The sequence below is a fragment of the Staurois parvus genome, unplaced genomic scaffold (assembly GCF_062004578.1).
Source record: "Staurois parvus isolate SC_StPar_1 unplaced genomic scaffold, SC_StPar_1.0 ptg000662l, whole genome shotgun sequence".
Lineage (NCBI taxonomy): Eukaryota > Metazoa > Chordata > Amphibia > Anura > Ranidae > Staurois > Staurois parvus.
In genome coordinates, this window is record NW_028318458.1 from 1585666 (window position 1) to 1601079 (window position 15414).

General features: G+C 41.4%; 1 protein-coding gene across 1 annotated transcript in view; it reads left to right on the forward strand.

The window, feature by feature from the left end:
- The window catches only part of LOC149448675 (LIM homeobox transcription factor 1-alpha-like), an 81074-nt gene that overhangs the window by 17812 nt on the left and 47848 nt on the right, over positions 1-15414 (forward strand). Inside the window, exon 3 of the mRNA XM_089651749.1 lies at positions 6732-6912. Within this exon, the coding sequence (XP_089507875.1) occupies positions 6732-6912 (181 nt within the window). The remainder of the gene's footprint in view (positions 1-6731; positions 6913-15414) is intronic.

Below are 15414 nucleotides of genomic sequence, written 5' to 3' on the forward strand. Positions count from 1 at the left end.
GGGGTTGCTGACCAATGCTGTCGGTTAGCTGGCTGGCAAGTTGAACAGGGTTGGCCTCTTTATATTTCCTCTGTATTCAAAGCCCTAATGTCTTGGTTGCCCTTGAGAATAGTCCTAAAAAATGAAAATGCACATGTTTTTGTTTTTATAAAAGAGTCACTTCAAGGAGTTAACACTGCCAAGGATACAAAGCTGAAACTCCTTACAGTTGTGTTTGTACAGAAGATTGACTTTATGAAGGTCAAGTTTAGCCATGTGTACATAGGATGGATAGTCTCTCTGCCTCCACATTTCAAATGCTTCATCACTGACTTTGAAGGTATGCCAGAGATGAGCTACTAGATAAAATCAGATTCAAAACTACAAACTCTGATTTCCTGTGGTAAACAGATGTGTTTGAATTTTACACTTGAAAACAGAGAATCAGGTGGTGGCATTGAAGGTCACTAAGAACCATAAAAACTGCAGAGATACATTTTGTTTTTAATGTGGCTACAAGTCCATTTAATACAGAACAAAGTTCATACCCACAATAACTACCCCATACAGAGCATGAAGCGGTGTTATGGGGCCTAGCAGGCCAAGTGAGGAAGTATTGCCTGGCTGCATGAAGATTTATCTGGGCAGCATTTGGTAAACTAGCTAGTAGCACATACTCCTAACCAACTGGACCTGTCATGTAATGTTGAAGATGCTTTGCTACTTGTGCATTACCTTCTTCAGTTTTAATGGGGGTCAGAGACATACCCTGGCATTTATAGCCACAAGGGTATCTCACTCACCTTAATCCAATCACCATGAAATGTGCCTAGGCAGATGCTGATTGTCCAGAACAGTGGTCTGCAAACTGTAGCCCTGGGGCCGGATGCAGCTTGCCTTTATATGGCCCTTGAGGCATAATTCCTGCCACTGACACCAACAGTGGGGCATAATTCCTGCCACTGACACCAACAGTGGGGCATAATTCCTGCCACTGACATCAACAATGGGGTACTATTCCTACCACTGACATCAACTATTTCTCCCCCTAATACCAAAGATTGTGCATTGTTTATTCTCCCTGGACATTCTTTACTCTCCCTGGACACAGTCTAGTCCCCCTAAAGTCTAAAGGACAGTAAACTGACCCTGGAAAGTTTGAAGACCCCTGGTCCAGAACATGTTTAGAGGTATAAAAGTTTGTGAAGCCATCCCCTTCCGATTAGATAATGCAATCCCATGATGCCATGAAGTCTGGGACAGGTGTTCTTCCTTCCAATTACATGGCTGATGGTGTGAATCAAACCACCTGTATAGAGATCTACCTTGACACATTCCATGGTGCGTAGATTAAAGTGGTTGTAAAGGCTGAAGGTTTTTTACCTTCATGCATTCCCCCCCAATCCTTACCTGAGTCTCCTTCGATTCAGAGACGTTCACAATAGCCTCAGCTGTATGGGGACTTTCCCTCTTCATTAGCTGAGACAGCAGTGGGAGCCAATGTCAATCACAACTAGTGAGCCAATAAAGGGGGTGGAGCGGGGCGGAGCCATGGTTCTAGGTGTCTTATGGATGCATAGAGCAGCGGCTTGGGAGAGAGCACGTATCGGTGCCCCCAGGGCAAGCTGTTTACCCTGGGGGTACTGCTCGAGAGGGAGGAGCCAGGAGCTTGTGGGAAGCCCAAAAAGAAAAGGATAGGGGCAGGTGTGTTCAAAACTACTGCACAGAGCAAGTGTGACATGTTTGTTATTTTATTAAAAAAAAATAAAAAATGAAGCTTTAGTATCACTTTAGTATCACTATCAAGGTAACTGTGTGTTAAGTTCCTGACTCTCTTTAAAACTTAACACGACCCTGTCTCCACAAATAGTAGACATGTAGAGGAACATTGTTCCCAAGCAGCGGCGGACTGACAACTCATGGGGCCCCCGGGCAATAGGGGATCATGGGGCCCCTGTGTCCTTGCCCACACTCAAAAAAGCCTATAAAAAAGGTACCAGGGGCATTTCATGGGGCCCCCTACTGACCCCGGGCCCTCGGGCAGTGCCCGAGTGCTCGAATGGTCAGTCTGCCACTGTTCCCAAGTGTACTTGTCCTCCCCACCAAGCAGAAATACAGCTCCGGGTACCTGCCTACAAGCACGTCCCCACTCCTTCCACAAGACTAATGCAAAGACTGATAGGCCACATTCCGGAATGGTCACTGTATTGCAAAATACATGCTAGTGGTCAAATCATTCTGTATGGATGCTGCTTCATACTAACACGTTTCACCCAAAAAGGGCTTAATTGTAGACTAATCATGATATCCACTGAGATTCTTATGTATAGAGCCACATTATGGCTAGAAAATGTGAACAGACCAATTGAAAACTGCAACATACTGTGTCCCCGTGTGCAGAGATGTTAAAGAATCTCTAAAGCTATTTTTTTTGGGATAGAGAAGGGAATGGTAAAATGGTAAAGTCGTTTGTTTTTATTTTTGCTCTCTGTGTTCTGTTCCAGAGATTTCTGTTCACTTCCTGTCCAGCAACAGAAAGTGAGAGAAAATCTCTACAAAACGAGGTAAATCCCCTCTTAGTTGTCACTAAAATAACTGTCTCCACTAGAAGATTTCCCCTCTATTTCAGTTTTGGTGACAACTGAAATTTTGTAGTAGTGAAAAATTATTGAAAGATCCTGCCATGTAAGTCCCTATTCAGGTCCTTCCTATTATAGGATGACAATGCTCTATCCCTCTCCCTAAATTGTACTCATCTGTTGTCAGCAGGGGCGGACTGACAACTCATGGGCCCCCGGGCAATAGGGGATCATGGAGCCCCTGTGTCCTCGCCCACACCCGAAAAAGCCAATGAAAGGTACCTGGGGCATCTCATGGGGCCCCCTACTGACTTGAGTGCTCAAATGGTCAGTCCGCCCCTGGTTGTCAGCCTGTTAAAAAGGCTCCCAGTTCAGTACAAATTACATAGGTGTAGTCCACTGTTGTTGCCATCAGGAATCCCATTCTGATCCATTGCTGGGGTGCATGCAGCATGGAAGTAGCTGCATAGAGGATGCAGGAGATCACACGCACTGATAATTAAAAAAAATATTAATTGTTTATCATACACAGTGCTTTAACAAGTTAAATACACTTCAGTTAGGGTTTACATCTACTTTAAATGCTTCCGGTTGAATACATTATATAGTATATAATACCCAATTACTGCCTATGGTCTGCGTTACTGGAAACCTAATTTCTGGAACTACTGTATTTAAATGTATGTATTTAAAAAAAAAAGATGGTGTTGTTGGATATATTTCTTTACTGTAGTAGGTTTTGTAAAAATTAACTCAGCAGCTACAAAAACTGTAGCTACTGATTTTTAATAAACAGACACTTACCTGTCCTAGGATCCAGTGGTGTACTCACCTGAGGGGGCTCCAGGGACCATCTTCAGTCCCCAGAGATGGCACCTTAGCTGTGGGCACCCGGCTGTTACAGCTTGCAGCTTCACAGCCAAGTGTCCACTGTGCATGCGTGATTCACGCCACGCATTGTGATTGGTCCGCAGTATTCTAGAAGACTGCAGGGCGGGAGGGGGGAAAGAGAACTTAAAAACCAGGTACCCTTTCTCCCCCTCCCAAAAAGATTGCCAAATGTGAAAGACGAGTGGGAGGGAGGCATTAAAGCAGAACTAGTGTTCCACTTTAACCGCTTCCATGCTGCCCTATAGCAGAAATACTGCTACAGGGCGGCGTGGGTATGCAAAATCACATATATGTGTGTGTGTATATATATATATATATATATATATATATATATATATATATATGACGTGATTTTGCAGTTCTTGGTAGGGCCGCCATTCGTGGCCTCGGCTGTCAATCACCGGATCCTGGCCGGTGATTCCCTGCTGGCACCCGCGATCTCTGAGTATTACCGACGGGGGAGAGACGAGTGTATAAACACAGATCTCTCCCCTGTCAGCTTCTGCACACTGCTTTGTATGGCTCTGCATAGCAGAGCCATAAAAAGCAGTGTGCTTACAGTATAAAGCACACACACAGCACACAGTAAAACAGCACAGTTAACCCTTTGATCGCCCCAGATGTTAACCCCTTCCTGCCTAGTGCCATTAGTACAGTGTCAGTGCTATTTATTAGCACTGACCACTGTATTTGTGTCACTTGGGATGTCATTGACACCAAGTCAGTTCCATCCAGTGTCCGAAAGCCCGCCACAGTCCCGCAGTCTGCTATAAGTCGCTGATCACCACCATTACTAGTAAAAAAAAGAAAAAATTCCAGTATATTTACCGCCATTTGTAAAAGCTATAACTTTCACATAAACCAATTAATTTACACATATTGGGATTTTTTTTAGCGCAGACATGTAGCAGAATACATTTTGGGCTAAATTTATTACACTTTTATTTTACTGGACATGTTTAATAGCAAAGAGTCAAAAAAATTTTTTTTTTTCAAAATTTTGGGCTTTGTTTGTTTATAGCGCAAAAATTAAAAAACACACAGGCAATCAAATACCACCGAAAGAAAGCTCTATTTGTGGGAAAAAAAAGGACGTACATTTCATTTGGGTCCAGCACTGCATGACCGCGCAATTGTCAGTTAAATAACACAGCGCCATATCGCAAAAAATGGCCTGGTCAGGAAGGGGGGTAAATCCTCTGGAGGGCAGGTGGTTAAAGCAAATGTAAAGGTATTTTTTATTAAAATAATAAACAAGGTATACTTACCTGAGCAGTTACTTACCCCTTCTTTTGGAGTCCCTCAACAGTGCTGTCCTTTCCTGTGGATGCCCCCTCAACAAGTCATGCAAGAGGGCACCCATGTAGGCATGCTCCTGAGTCGGGTTGTGGGCATCAGTAGACACACACAGCGTGGCTCAGTCACGCCCCCTGCTTCCTCCTCTAGTCCTATAGCTCCTGCTGCTTTCTGTGTGTCCTGTAAGACTAGGTAGAGGGAGCAGCGCTGGATCGTGAGAGAACTTAGATATGTTTTTAGGGATGTGGGAACAGGTATTGGAAGTGTTTTTTATCTTATTACAGAGAATGCATTCTTCCCCTTTTATTCAAGTAAATTTGAAGGCTAAGTCCACCTTTATAAAAACATTAGAAATGCATTTATATGGTGCATGGTGTTGGATGTATATTTCCCAAATGGAGTCCTATGCTACTCATGCTAATCTAAAAATGGTAAACTGCTTTCCTGAAAAAAAGTCTGTGAATTATAAAACTCAATAACTCAAGCTTAGATTTACATCACACAGCTGAATGATCAGAAGTGACTCACCCCCTTTTGCTCCCCCTTCCTTCTTACTTTATATTTCTATGTTACCCTTACTCCCTGTGACACCAGGTGATCATTATCTCAAAACCAAAGCAACATGTAATGTTTTGTATATTTAACCACTTGCCCTCCAGATGATTTACCCCCTTCATAACCGGGCCTTTTTTTGCTATACGGCTCAGTGCTACATTAGCTGACAATTGACACTATAAACAAATGAAATTTATATCATTTTTTTCACACAAATAGAGCTTTCTTTTGGTGGTATTTGATCATCACTGTGTTTTTTTTGTGCTATAAATGAAAAAAGACCGAAATTTAAAAAAAAAACAATATTTTCTACTTTTGCTATAAAACATATCCAATAAAAAATTTTCTTCGTAAATTTAGGCCAAAATGTATTCTGCTACATGTCTTTGTTAAAAAAATATTAATATACAATAATAATAATAATATACAATAAGTGTATATTAATTGGTTTGTGTGAAAGTTATAGCGTCTACAAATGGTGATATGCATACTGGAATTTTTTATTTATTTATTTTATACTAAATGTATTTATTTAATACTAGTAATGGTGGCAATCAGTGACTAATAGTAGAACTGCAATAGTACAGCAGGCATTCTGACACTAACTGACACTGTGTGGGAACTGACTAACTGCCAGTGACATCCCCAGTGACACTAATACAGTGATCAGTGCTAATAAAAAGCACCAACAATGTACTGATACTAGGCAGGAAGGGGTTGACATCTGGGGCAATCAAAGGGTTAACTGTGTTAGGGAGTGATTTAACTGTGCACTGTGTGGTGTTTTACTAGGGGACGTGCTGGCTTTTATCTCTATGCTTTGCAGAGAGATAAAAACTTGTACATCCCCACTGACAAGAGAGAGATCTGTTTTGTTTATACTCACAGATCTCTCTCCTGTTAGCTGCTCCACTGATCACCCAGCCCTGGGCATGAATTACTGGCTGGGACCCAGTGATTGACACCTACAGGAGCCAATGACAGCACGGGTAGGATGGCATGTGCGCCCCCTACCCGGAAGAGCAGAATCACGTGTATATATACAGGATTTTGCGCAGAGTGGCCTCCCTGTAGCCGTAAAACTGCTACAGGGCAGCCAGCAAGTTATTATTATTATTAGTAGTAGTAATAAAAGAAGTAGTAGTAGTAATAGTGAAGTATACAGGATTTATATAGAGCCAACAGTTTGCACAGGGCCAAAGTAAAGGGAAAGAAAACCGTTTCACTACAGTTCAAAATCCTGCTTATGAGAGTTTACAGTCTAAAATGTCACTTATTTCACAAAGCTCACCTGCTTTTCAAATTAAAAAAAAATAGCAGTTATAAAGTTCCACATGGGCACCTAGATCTCATGGACCCAGTATCATTTGCATCCTCTGCACCAATTAGGATACATACATTGGTTTAAAATGAAATCTCTATCATTTTCAGATCAAAAAGTGAATGAGATGTGTGCCGGCTGCAGCAACCCCATCTCCGACCGCTTCCTGCTGCGAGTAAATGATAGATTGTGGCACGAATGCTGTGTAAAGTGTGCAGTGTGTTTACAGATTCTTTCTGGAACCTGCTACTACCGTAACCGTCAACTTTACTGCAAGGATGACTATGAAAAGTAAGTACAGCATTTATATTCTCTTAAATTACGCCAAAGTGTCTGCAGCTACAGAGGTCAGTGATAACTTGTTTTAAAGTGTATTTACTGCTTGTTAGGAATTTATCTGAGTAGCCACAGACCTGGCTTCTTTCTCTTGTCTGGCCATATATTCAGTGGATTACAGCCTTGATTGGTCATGTCATAGATACTTTGATAAAATAAACCCCAACATACAAATTGGGTAAAAGATTTGTTGTGTGACTGGAGATCAGATTTACAGCGGCATTAAACCTGTAGCCCTCTTTTGGTAGAGGGTGGGGGGTTAGGAGAAATGGCCCTCTCCAAACAGAATATTGCACTAAACCTGTAGGAAAACAAGAGAACCAGAACCTTCGTTAAGTGGAAGAGTGAGTTAGCTAATAAAGTTTCCATTGCCTGAACCCAGTACAAGACCGCTGTCCTGGGTGGAGGAAATTAACAAGTAAATTAACCAGTAAACTAATAAAAAAAATTGGGAGCAAAAGAACTACTGCAACCAGCATATAACATTATTATTGCAGTATATTATTTTACAGGATTTATATAGCACCAACAGTTTGCACTGCACTATACAATATAAAGTGAGACAAAACCACAACAATACAAATTCAAAACAATAGGGTTAGAATCATAAGTATATAGATGCACACCAGTATAGAAAGAATACAAGCTTTGTATAGGAAGATGTTAATGGAAGTACATACATCCAATGTACAAACAGGTATTGTTAGAAAATAGCCCCATAGGAGTCCTGGTGGAATTGTGCACATATACCCTAGTATATATAGTTATTAATAAAGATGCTCCCAGATGTTGCAGCAAAGTCAAGCTGCAGGGGCCTCTGAGGATGATGCAGGATCTGTGTATGTGTTGAATACCTAAAAAACAAAAAACCTGAGGTCATGGGGAGATCCTCCAACTGTTGTCCAACCAGCCTGGATTGCAGCTTCTCACTGGCAGGAATTGTGGTGTGGCACTGGAACTTAGATTCAGCCTATCTACTCTGCTCTTTAGTCCCTACATAATAGCTTCTAATCTGATATGCAACCAGATCTCCAAGCTAATGTTCCTGAAATGGCCACTGGAAGCCTAATTTGGCTCCAGCCTATGTTGATTATTGACCCTTAAAAGATATAAAAATGTGCATTTACTATTTTTTGTTTTGGAGGTCTGTAAGGCATTGCACCAGCAATCAGCAGATTGCTAATGCAGAACTCCTGCAAACCTATTAGTGTATCTGTGTGCTCGTTCTTCGTCCAGGCAAGCAGATACATTTTGACAGAAAGAATCAATGAACTACCACAGCACCGTGCTAGTTTGAGAACTACAACGCAAAGGCTGTTGAAACTTGTAGTTTTTCCATTCACAGAATACGGTGAATGAGTGACGTGGCCAGGTGGGCAGAGCCCCGCATTGCCACTTTTTTAAAAATTGTGACAGCTAGGCAGGGTTGAAGACCACCCACTAGCTGTCAAAACAGGGGATTGGGGGGTCGATCCTTTCATAACATGTTACACCCTGAATATGGGTGTAACATGTAACATGTTACAAAAGGTGAACTTATCCATTAAGCTACAACTAGCTATAGAATCCCAGACACCAAGAGGGACAGGGTTAACTAGAATAACAGCAGCTGCATATAAATTATATTGCATTAAACAAGTTAATTTATCAATGTACTGAAAAGGTGACCACTACACATACATTAGCGCAGACCTAGCTATCTGACACTATGCATGTGAAATAACAAGGACAGAAAAGAAATACCCTGTCTGTCACAAGGATTTAGAGATACCCTCAGAAGCTGCAGTTAAACTATTGGATCATAGGAATACTTGCATAATAGTCCCTTCTGGCTTGGGGTTTAGCAGCATAACAATAGGACATGTGGCTGAGACTTTGTCTCTCTCTGCCATTCCTCCTTCCAGTGTTTCAAAGCCAACAACCCAGGGACAGGAAGTGCATGCATAATACATTTACAGGCATTTGCAAATTCAGACAGTAGAGGGCAGCAGATCCCTACAAGCCCAAAAGCAAAGATGTAATATGTTGCAGCTTAACAATCCTTAAAGTGTTACTAAAGGCATTTTTTTTTAATTAAAATAACAAACATGTTATACTCATGGAGCCACAGTGGCATTGCACAGATTGGCCCCAGTCCTCCTCTTCTCAGGTCCCCCACTGGCAATGCTGGCTCCTCCTCTTCTTTATGTGTCCCCATAGCAAGCTGTTTGCTATGGGTACAAACACTCCATAGAAACACACAGAGGGACTTAGCCCTGCCCCCCCACTTCCTCTTCACTTGATTGACGACAGCTAGAGCCAATGGCTCCTGCTGCTGTTCGAGTCCTGTGTGAAGAGGAAGCAAGCGGAGAAAAGATGCACAGCACTGATCTCTTCTCCCCTCTCTTCCCCTTCACACAGGGAAGGGGGAGCACAGGGAATGTAAAAACATTTTTTACCTTAATCCAAGCAATGCATTTTTAGGTTTAGTATCACTTTTAATATGGTGGCTGCATTCATTTTAGGCTTTTTATTTCTTTATTATCATCTGGCAATGCTGCCAGTAAAACACTTCCTGTCTTATGGTATCTCCATTCCACAAGAGGAGCAATGGAGCCACCCTTGGACAGCAGCATTGTCAGTCTGGGGAGAGGATAGTGTTAGATGCTCTAGCAGAGTTAGATGGACTTGACAGACAAATTAAGGACAAACTTCAGATCACAGTTTTACATAAATTAATAAAAGCTGTCCATTGTAAGGACACCTGTCAGTGTTAAATGGTTTGTTTCAGCCCTCTAACTGCCAATTGTGTAGGACAGCTTAGGCCTTGTACACACCATACGTGAAGAACAACTGATGGAAAAAAACAAGCAGAGATTTAAGTTTACATCAGTTTTCATGTGTGTTTCAATGAGTTTTATGCATGTTGCAGATTCCTGTGCAGAAAAACATCTACACCTGATGCTAGTGTTATGTTGTGAACACGGTACACAAAGAACAATATTGTGGGCTGTATTTTTTATTTAAAATTTACTGGGCTATATAATAAACTGGCAAGATTGGGCTTAAAGTTGTGCTTATGTTTTAGAAATCCAAAGCAAAAAAAAAGACAGTAAAAAAAAAATAAATATATATATATACAGTCATGGCCGAAATTGTTGGCACCCTTGATATTTTTCCTGAAAATCAAGTATTTCACACAAAAAAGGTATTGCATTAACACATGTTTTGCTATACACATGTTTATTCCCTTTGTATGTATTGGAACAAATATAAAACAGAGGCAGAAAAGCAAATATGACATAATGTCACACAAAACCCCAAAAATGGGCTGGACAAAAGTATTGGCACCCTTAACTTAATATTTGGTTGCACACCCTTTGGAAAACATAACTGAAATCAGTCGCTTCCTATAACCATCAATAAGCTTCTGACACCTCTCACCCGGAATTTTGGACCACTCTTCCTTTGCAAACAGCTCCAGGTCTCTCTTATTGGAAGGACACCTTTTCCCAACAGCAATTTTAAGATCTCTCCACAGGTGTTCAATGGGATTTAGATCTGGGCTCATTGCTGGCCACTTCAGAACTCTCCAGCGCTTCTTTGCCATCCATTTCTGAGTGCTTTTTGACGTATGTTTGGGGTCATTGTCCTGCTGGAAGACCCAGGATCTTGGACGCAAACCCAGCTTTCTGACACTGGGCCCTACAGTGCGACCCAAAATCCTTTGGTAATCCTCAGATTTCATGATGCCTTGCACACAGTCAAGGCACCCAGTGCCAGAGGCAGCAAAACAACCCCAAAACATCATTGAACCTCCACCATATTTTACCGTAGGTACTGTGTTTTGTTCTTTGTAGGCCTCATTCCGTTTTCGGTAAACAGTAGAATGATGTGCTTTACCGAAAAGCTCTATCTTGGTCTCATCTGTCCACAAGACGTTTTCCCAGAAGGCTTTTGGCTTACTCAAGTACATTTTGGCAAACTGTAGTCTTGCTTTTTTATGTCTCTGTGTCAGCAGTGGGGTCCTCCTGGGTCTCCTGCCATAGCGTTTCATTTCATTTAAATGTCGACGGATAGTTCGCGCTGACACTGATGCTCCCTGAGCCTGCAGGACAGCTTGAATGTCTTTGGAACATGTTTGGGGCTGCTTATCCACCATCCGGACTATTCTGCGTTGCAATCTTTCATCAATTTTCCTCATCCGTCCACGACCAGGGAGATTAGCTACAGTGCCATGGGTTGCAAACTTCTTGATAATGTTGCGCACTGTGGACAAAGGCAAATCTAGTTCTCTGGAGATGGACTTGTAACCTTGAGATTGTTGATATTTTGCCACAATTTTGGTTCTCAGGTCCTCAGACAGTTCTCGTCTCCTCTTTCTGTTGTCCATGCTTAGTGTGGCACAGACAGACACACAATGCAAAGGTTAAGTGAACGTCTCTCCTTTTTATCTGCTTTCAGGTGTGATTTCTATATTGCCCACACCTGTTACTTGCCCCAGGTGAGTTTACAGGAGCATCACATGCTTGTAACATTCTTATTTATCCGCAGTTGTGAAAGGGTGCCAATACTTTTGTCCAGCCCATTTTTGGAGGTTTGTGTGACATTATGTCGAATTTGCTTTCTTTCCTCCCTTTTTTTGTTTTGTCCCAATACACACAAAGGGAATAAACATGTGTATAGCAAAACATGTGTTAATGCAATACGTTTCGTGAGAAATACATGATTTCCTGGAGAAATATCAAGGGTGCCAACAATTTCGGCCATGACTGTATATATATATATATATATATATATGCCTTTTTTCTCAGAGAAGAGGTGCAGGAACTCCCCCCTTACAAGTTACCTCTTGTCTCCACCCCTACCCACGTCGGAGCTTCGTTACTTGGTTCCTCCCTCAACCCAACTCCCAGTAATGCCCCTTTTAAAGAATACAGAACCAAGTATCATTTTGTGGAGCTAAATTTGTATAGAATTTGGTAATAACAAGAAAAGAAGTACATTTAGTTTCCTGTAGCCAGCAACAACAGATCCCACAGCAACAGCAGACCCTCCCACCAACAATGGACCCCCCACAACAAAATAGCCCTCCATCAACAATAGTAGATCCACCCTAGCTATATATATATATATATATATATATATATATATAACATTATATCTGTATTTAGTTGTTCAGCTTTAAATTCATCTACAGCTGGTGTTTTTACTTTATGTACTCCCATCTGATGCCGAGCTTCCAAAACCCCAATTCCAAAAAAATTGGGATGCTGTGTAAAATCTACATAAAAATAGAGTGTAATGATTTGCAAATCTCAAAAACTCACATTTTATTCACAATAAAAAACTGAAAATATATCAAATGTTTAAACTGAGAAAATATACCATTTTAAGAAAAAAAAATAAGGTAAGTTTGAAATTGATGGCAGCAACAAATCTCAAAAAAAGTCTGGACACTGCAACAAAAACCTGGCAAAGTATGTGGTATGATGGGGTATAAAAAGAGCATCCTAGAGAGTAAGAATGTCTCAGAAGTAAAGATGGGCAGAGATTCACCAATCTGTCAAAGGTTGCGTCTAAAAATTGCATGCATGTTAACTAATGTTTTACACTTCCAGGTATATATTACCTTTCACTGATATTACAGTACCCTCACAGCTCCCTCTAAATCACTGCATGTTTTTTTTTCCATTAACTTGAACAAATATATACTCCGGGAGTGGACTGACCATTTGGAAACTCGGGCACTGCCCGAGGGCCCGGGGTCAGTAGGGGGCCCCATGAGATGCCCCTGGTACCTTTTTTCATAGGCTTTTTTGAGTTTGGGCAAGGACACAGGGGCCCCATGATCCCCTATTGCCCAGGGGCCCCATGAGTTGTCAGTCCGCCCCTGATATACTCCATCTTCCAGGTCTCTCTCACTTGTGCCGTATCCAGGTTCAGGGGCTGCTAATCCAGCAGTGCCGGTATGTGTGTGTGTATATATATATATATATACACACACATACTATTCAAATGTACAAAAATAATTTTTTGCCATACTTCAGCATTATAGTTACTAAAAAGTTCATTATTTTACATTATTTTTCTCAGCCTTCTTTTGTCTTAGCTTTTGCTGATGATCCTGCCAGTAACACTTTTTTTCTGTCCTAGGGTGACAACACCCACTGTACCGTATCTATAAAGAATTAGCATTATCACCCCTTGAACCCTATCAGCCCACAAGATTTCTGGCAGGATCAATGTAATTACATAATTTATAAGGGTGAAAAAAGACACAGATCCATCCAGTTCAACTTAAGTGTGTGTGATTTTTATTCTTTAACAATTCCCATAGCCCTGTACTATATTATATGCTTCCTGAGAGTTTTTTTAAGTTATTGACACTACCTAGTACAGCTACCAGGGGGAGGGAGTGCCACACTATTACTGCTCTAACAGTAAAGAACCTTTCCTCAATCTAAGGCCATGTGTCCTCTTTAGGAACCTTAGAGTAAACACTTTATTACAGTTACTGAAGTCATGTTTGATATATTTGTACATAATCCTATCCCTTTGTAACCACCTCTACTCTAGAGTGAATAACTGTAATCTATGTAATCAATCCTCATAGCTGAGGTCCTCCAACCTCCTTAATAACTTTGTTGCCCTTCACTGAACTCTTTCTATTTCAACAATGTCTTTCCTGAGGATTGGTGACCAAAACTGAACTGCATATTCAAGATGAGATCTATCCAGTGTGATGTAAAGGGGTAGAATTAGCAATATATCTCTGGAAGGTATGGCCTTTTTAGCATCTGACGGCACTTTTCTAGCCTTGTTAGCTGTGGCTTGGCATTGCAAGCTATTGCTAAGTCTGTCTTTTACAAGCACCCTAGAACCCTTTTCCATCAATGATTCTCCCAGGCGAGCCCCTCCTAATGTGTATTTTTGGCACCTACATAACTTTACATTTCTCACTATTGAACCTTATCTGCGATGTAGTTGCCCAACTTATGATACCTTACCCCAGACAAATGTCTGTATAGAGTCTTATTCCATTCCCTGAAATACCTTACATACTGTTAATGTTAGGCTGACTGTTATAGCTTCCTGGTATACATTGTGATCATTTTTTGTAAACTGGTACCATATTTGCTCTACACCATGCAGCTGGTACCATTCCAGTCGGTAAGGTGTCTTTAAAAATGAGAAATAGCAGCTTTGCTATAACAGAGCTAAGTTCTCTAAGGACTCAATGATGTAAGACAGGGGTCTCCAAACTGCAGTCCAAGGGCTTAATGTGACCCTTTGCTTGTTTTTTACCTGGCCTTGGGGCACTTTTCCTTCCACTGACACAAAGCACTATTCTTTTCATTGACATCAACGATGGGGCGCTATTCTTCCCAGACACCAATGGTGGAACGTTATTCCTCCCACTGACACCAATGATTGGGCACTATTCCTCCCACTGACACAAACTATGGGGCGTTATTCCACCCACTGACACCAATGATAGGGGCACTATTCCTCCCACTTACACCAATGATGGGGTGCTATTCCTCCCACTGACACAAACAATTGGGTGCTGTTCCTCCCACTGACCCCAATGATGGGGCACTGTTCCTCCCACTGACCCCAATAATGGGGCACTGTTCTTCCAACTGACCCCAACGACGGGGCACTGTACCTCCCACTGACACCAGCGATAGGGCACTGTTACTCCCACTGACACCAGTGCCGGGGCACCATTACTCCCACTGACACAAGTGATAGGGCACTGTTCTTCCCACTGATACCAGAAATGGGGAACTGATTTTCCCACTGACACCAACAATGGGGCACTGTTCCTCTCATTGACCACCAAGCCTAGGGTATTGTTTACTCCCACTGATGCCAGGGCATTTTCTACTCCCACTGGCCACAATCCAGCCCCCCTAAAGTTTGAAGGGCAGTAAACAGGCCCTTTGTTTCAAAAGTTTGGAGACCCCCTGATGTAAGCCATCTGGACCTGGTGATTTGTTCACATAAGTTTCTTTAGTCTCTTTTGTACCTGCTTTCCAGTCAACCACAGAGATACAGTACCTTCGGTCAAACATCATTAGTATACAACTACAAACCCATTATTTTCATCTGTCATTTGTGTCCAATTCCCATGTTCATCTGTAATGGGGCCTATTTGTAATTTCAACAATTCTGCCACTGATCTAATTGATATAATGTATTGGATTGTCTTCTTGTTTTAGCAATGTGTTTCTCATACTCTATTTGAGCCACCCTGATTGTTGACTTGCATTTCTTGTTATATTCCTTGTAAGTCTGGAATGACAAGGATGTCCATTCTACTTTGTACTTTTTAAAGTAGTTTTTTTTTTTATTTATTTGTATTTTTTTACACTACAATTTAGCCACATAGATTTTAATTTTGTATTTGTTACCCAGCAGAATACAATGACTCCTGCTCTTGTTTATTTTGTCTATAAAATATTTCCACTT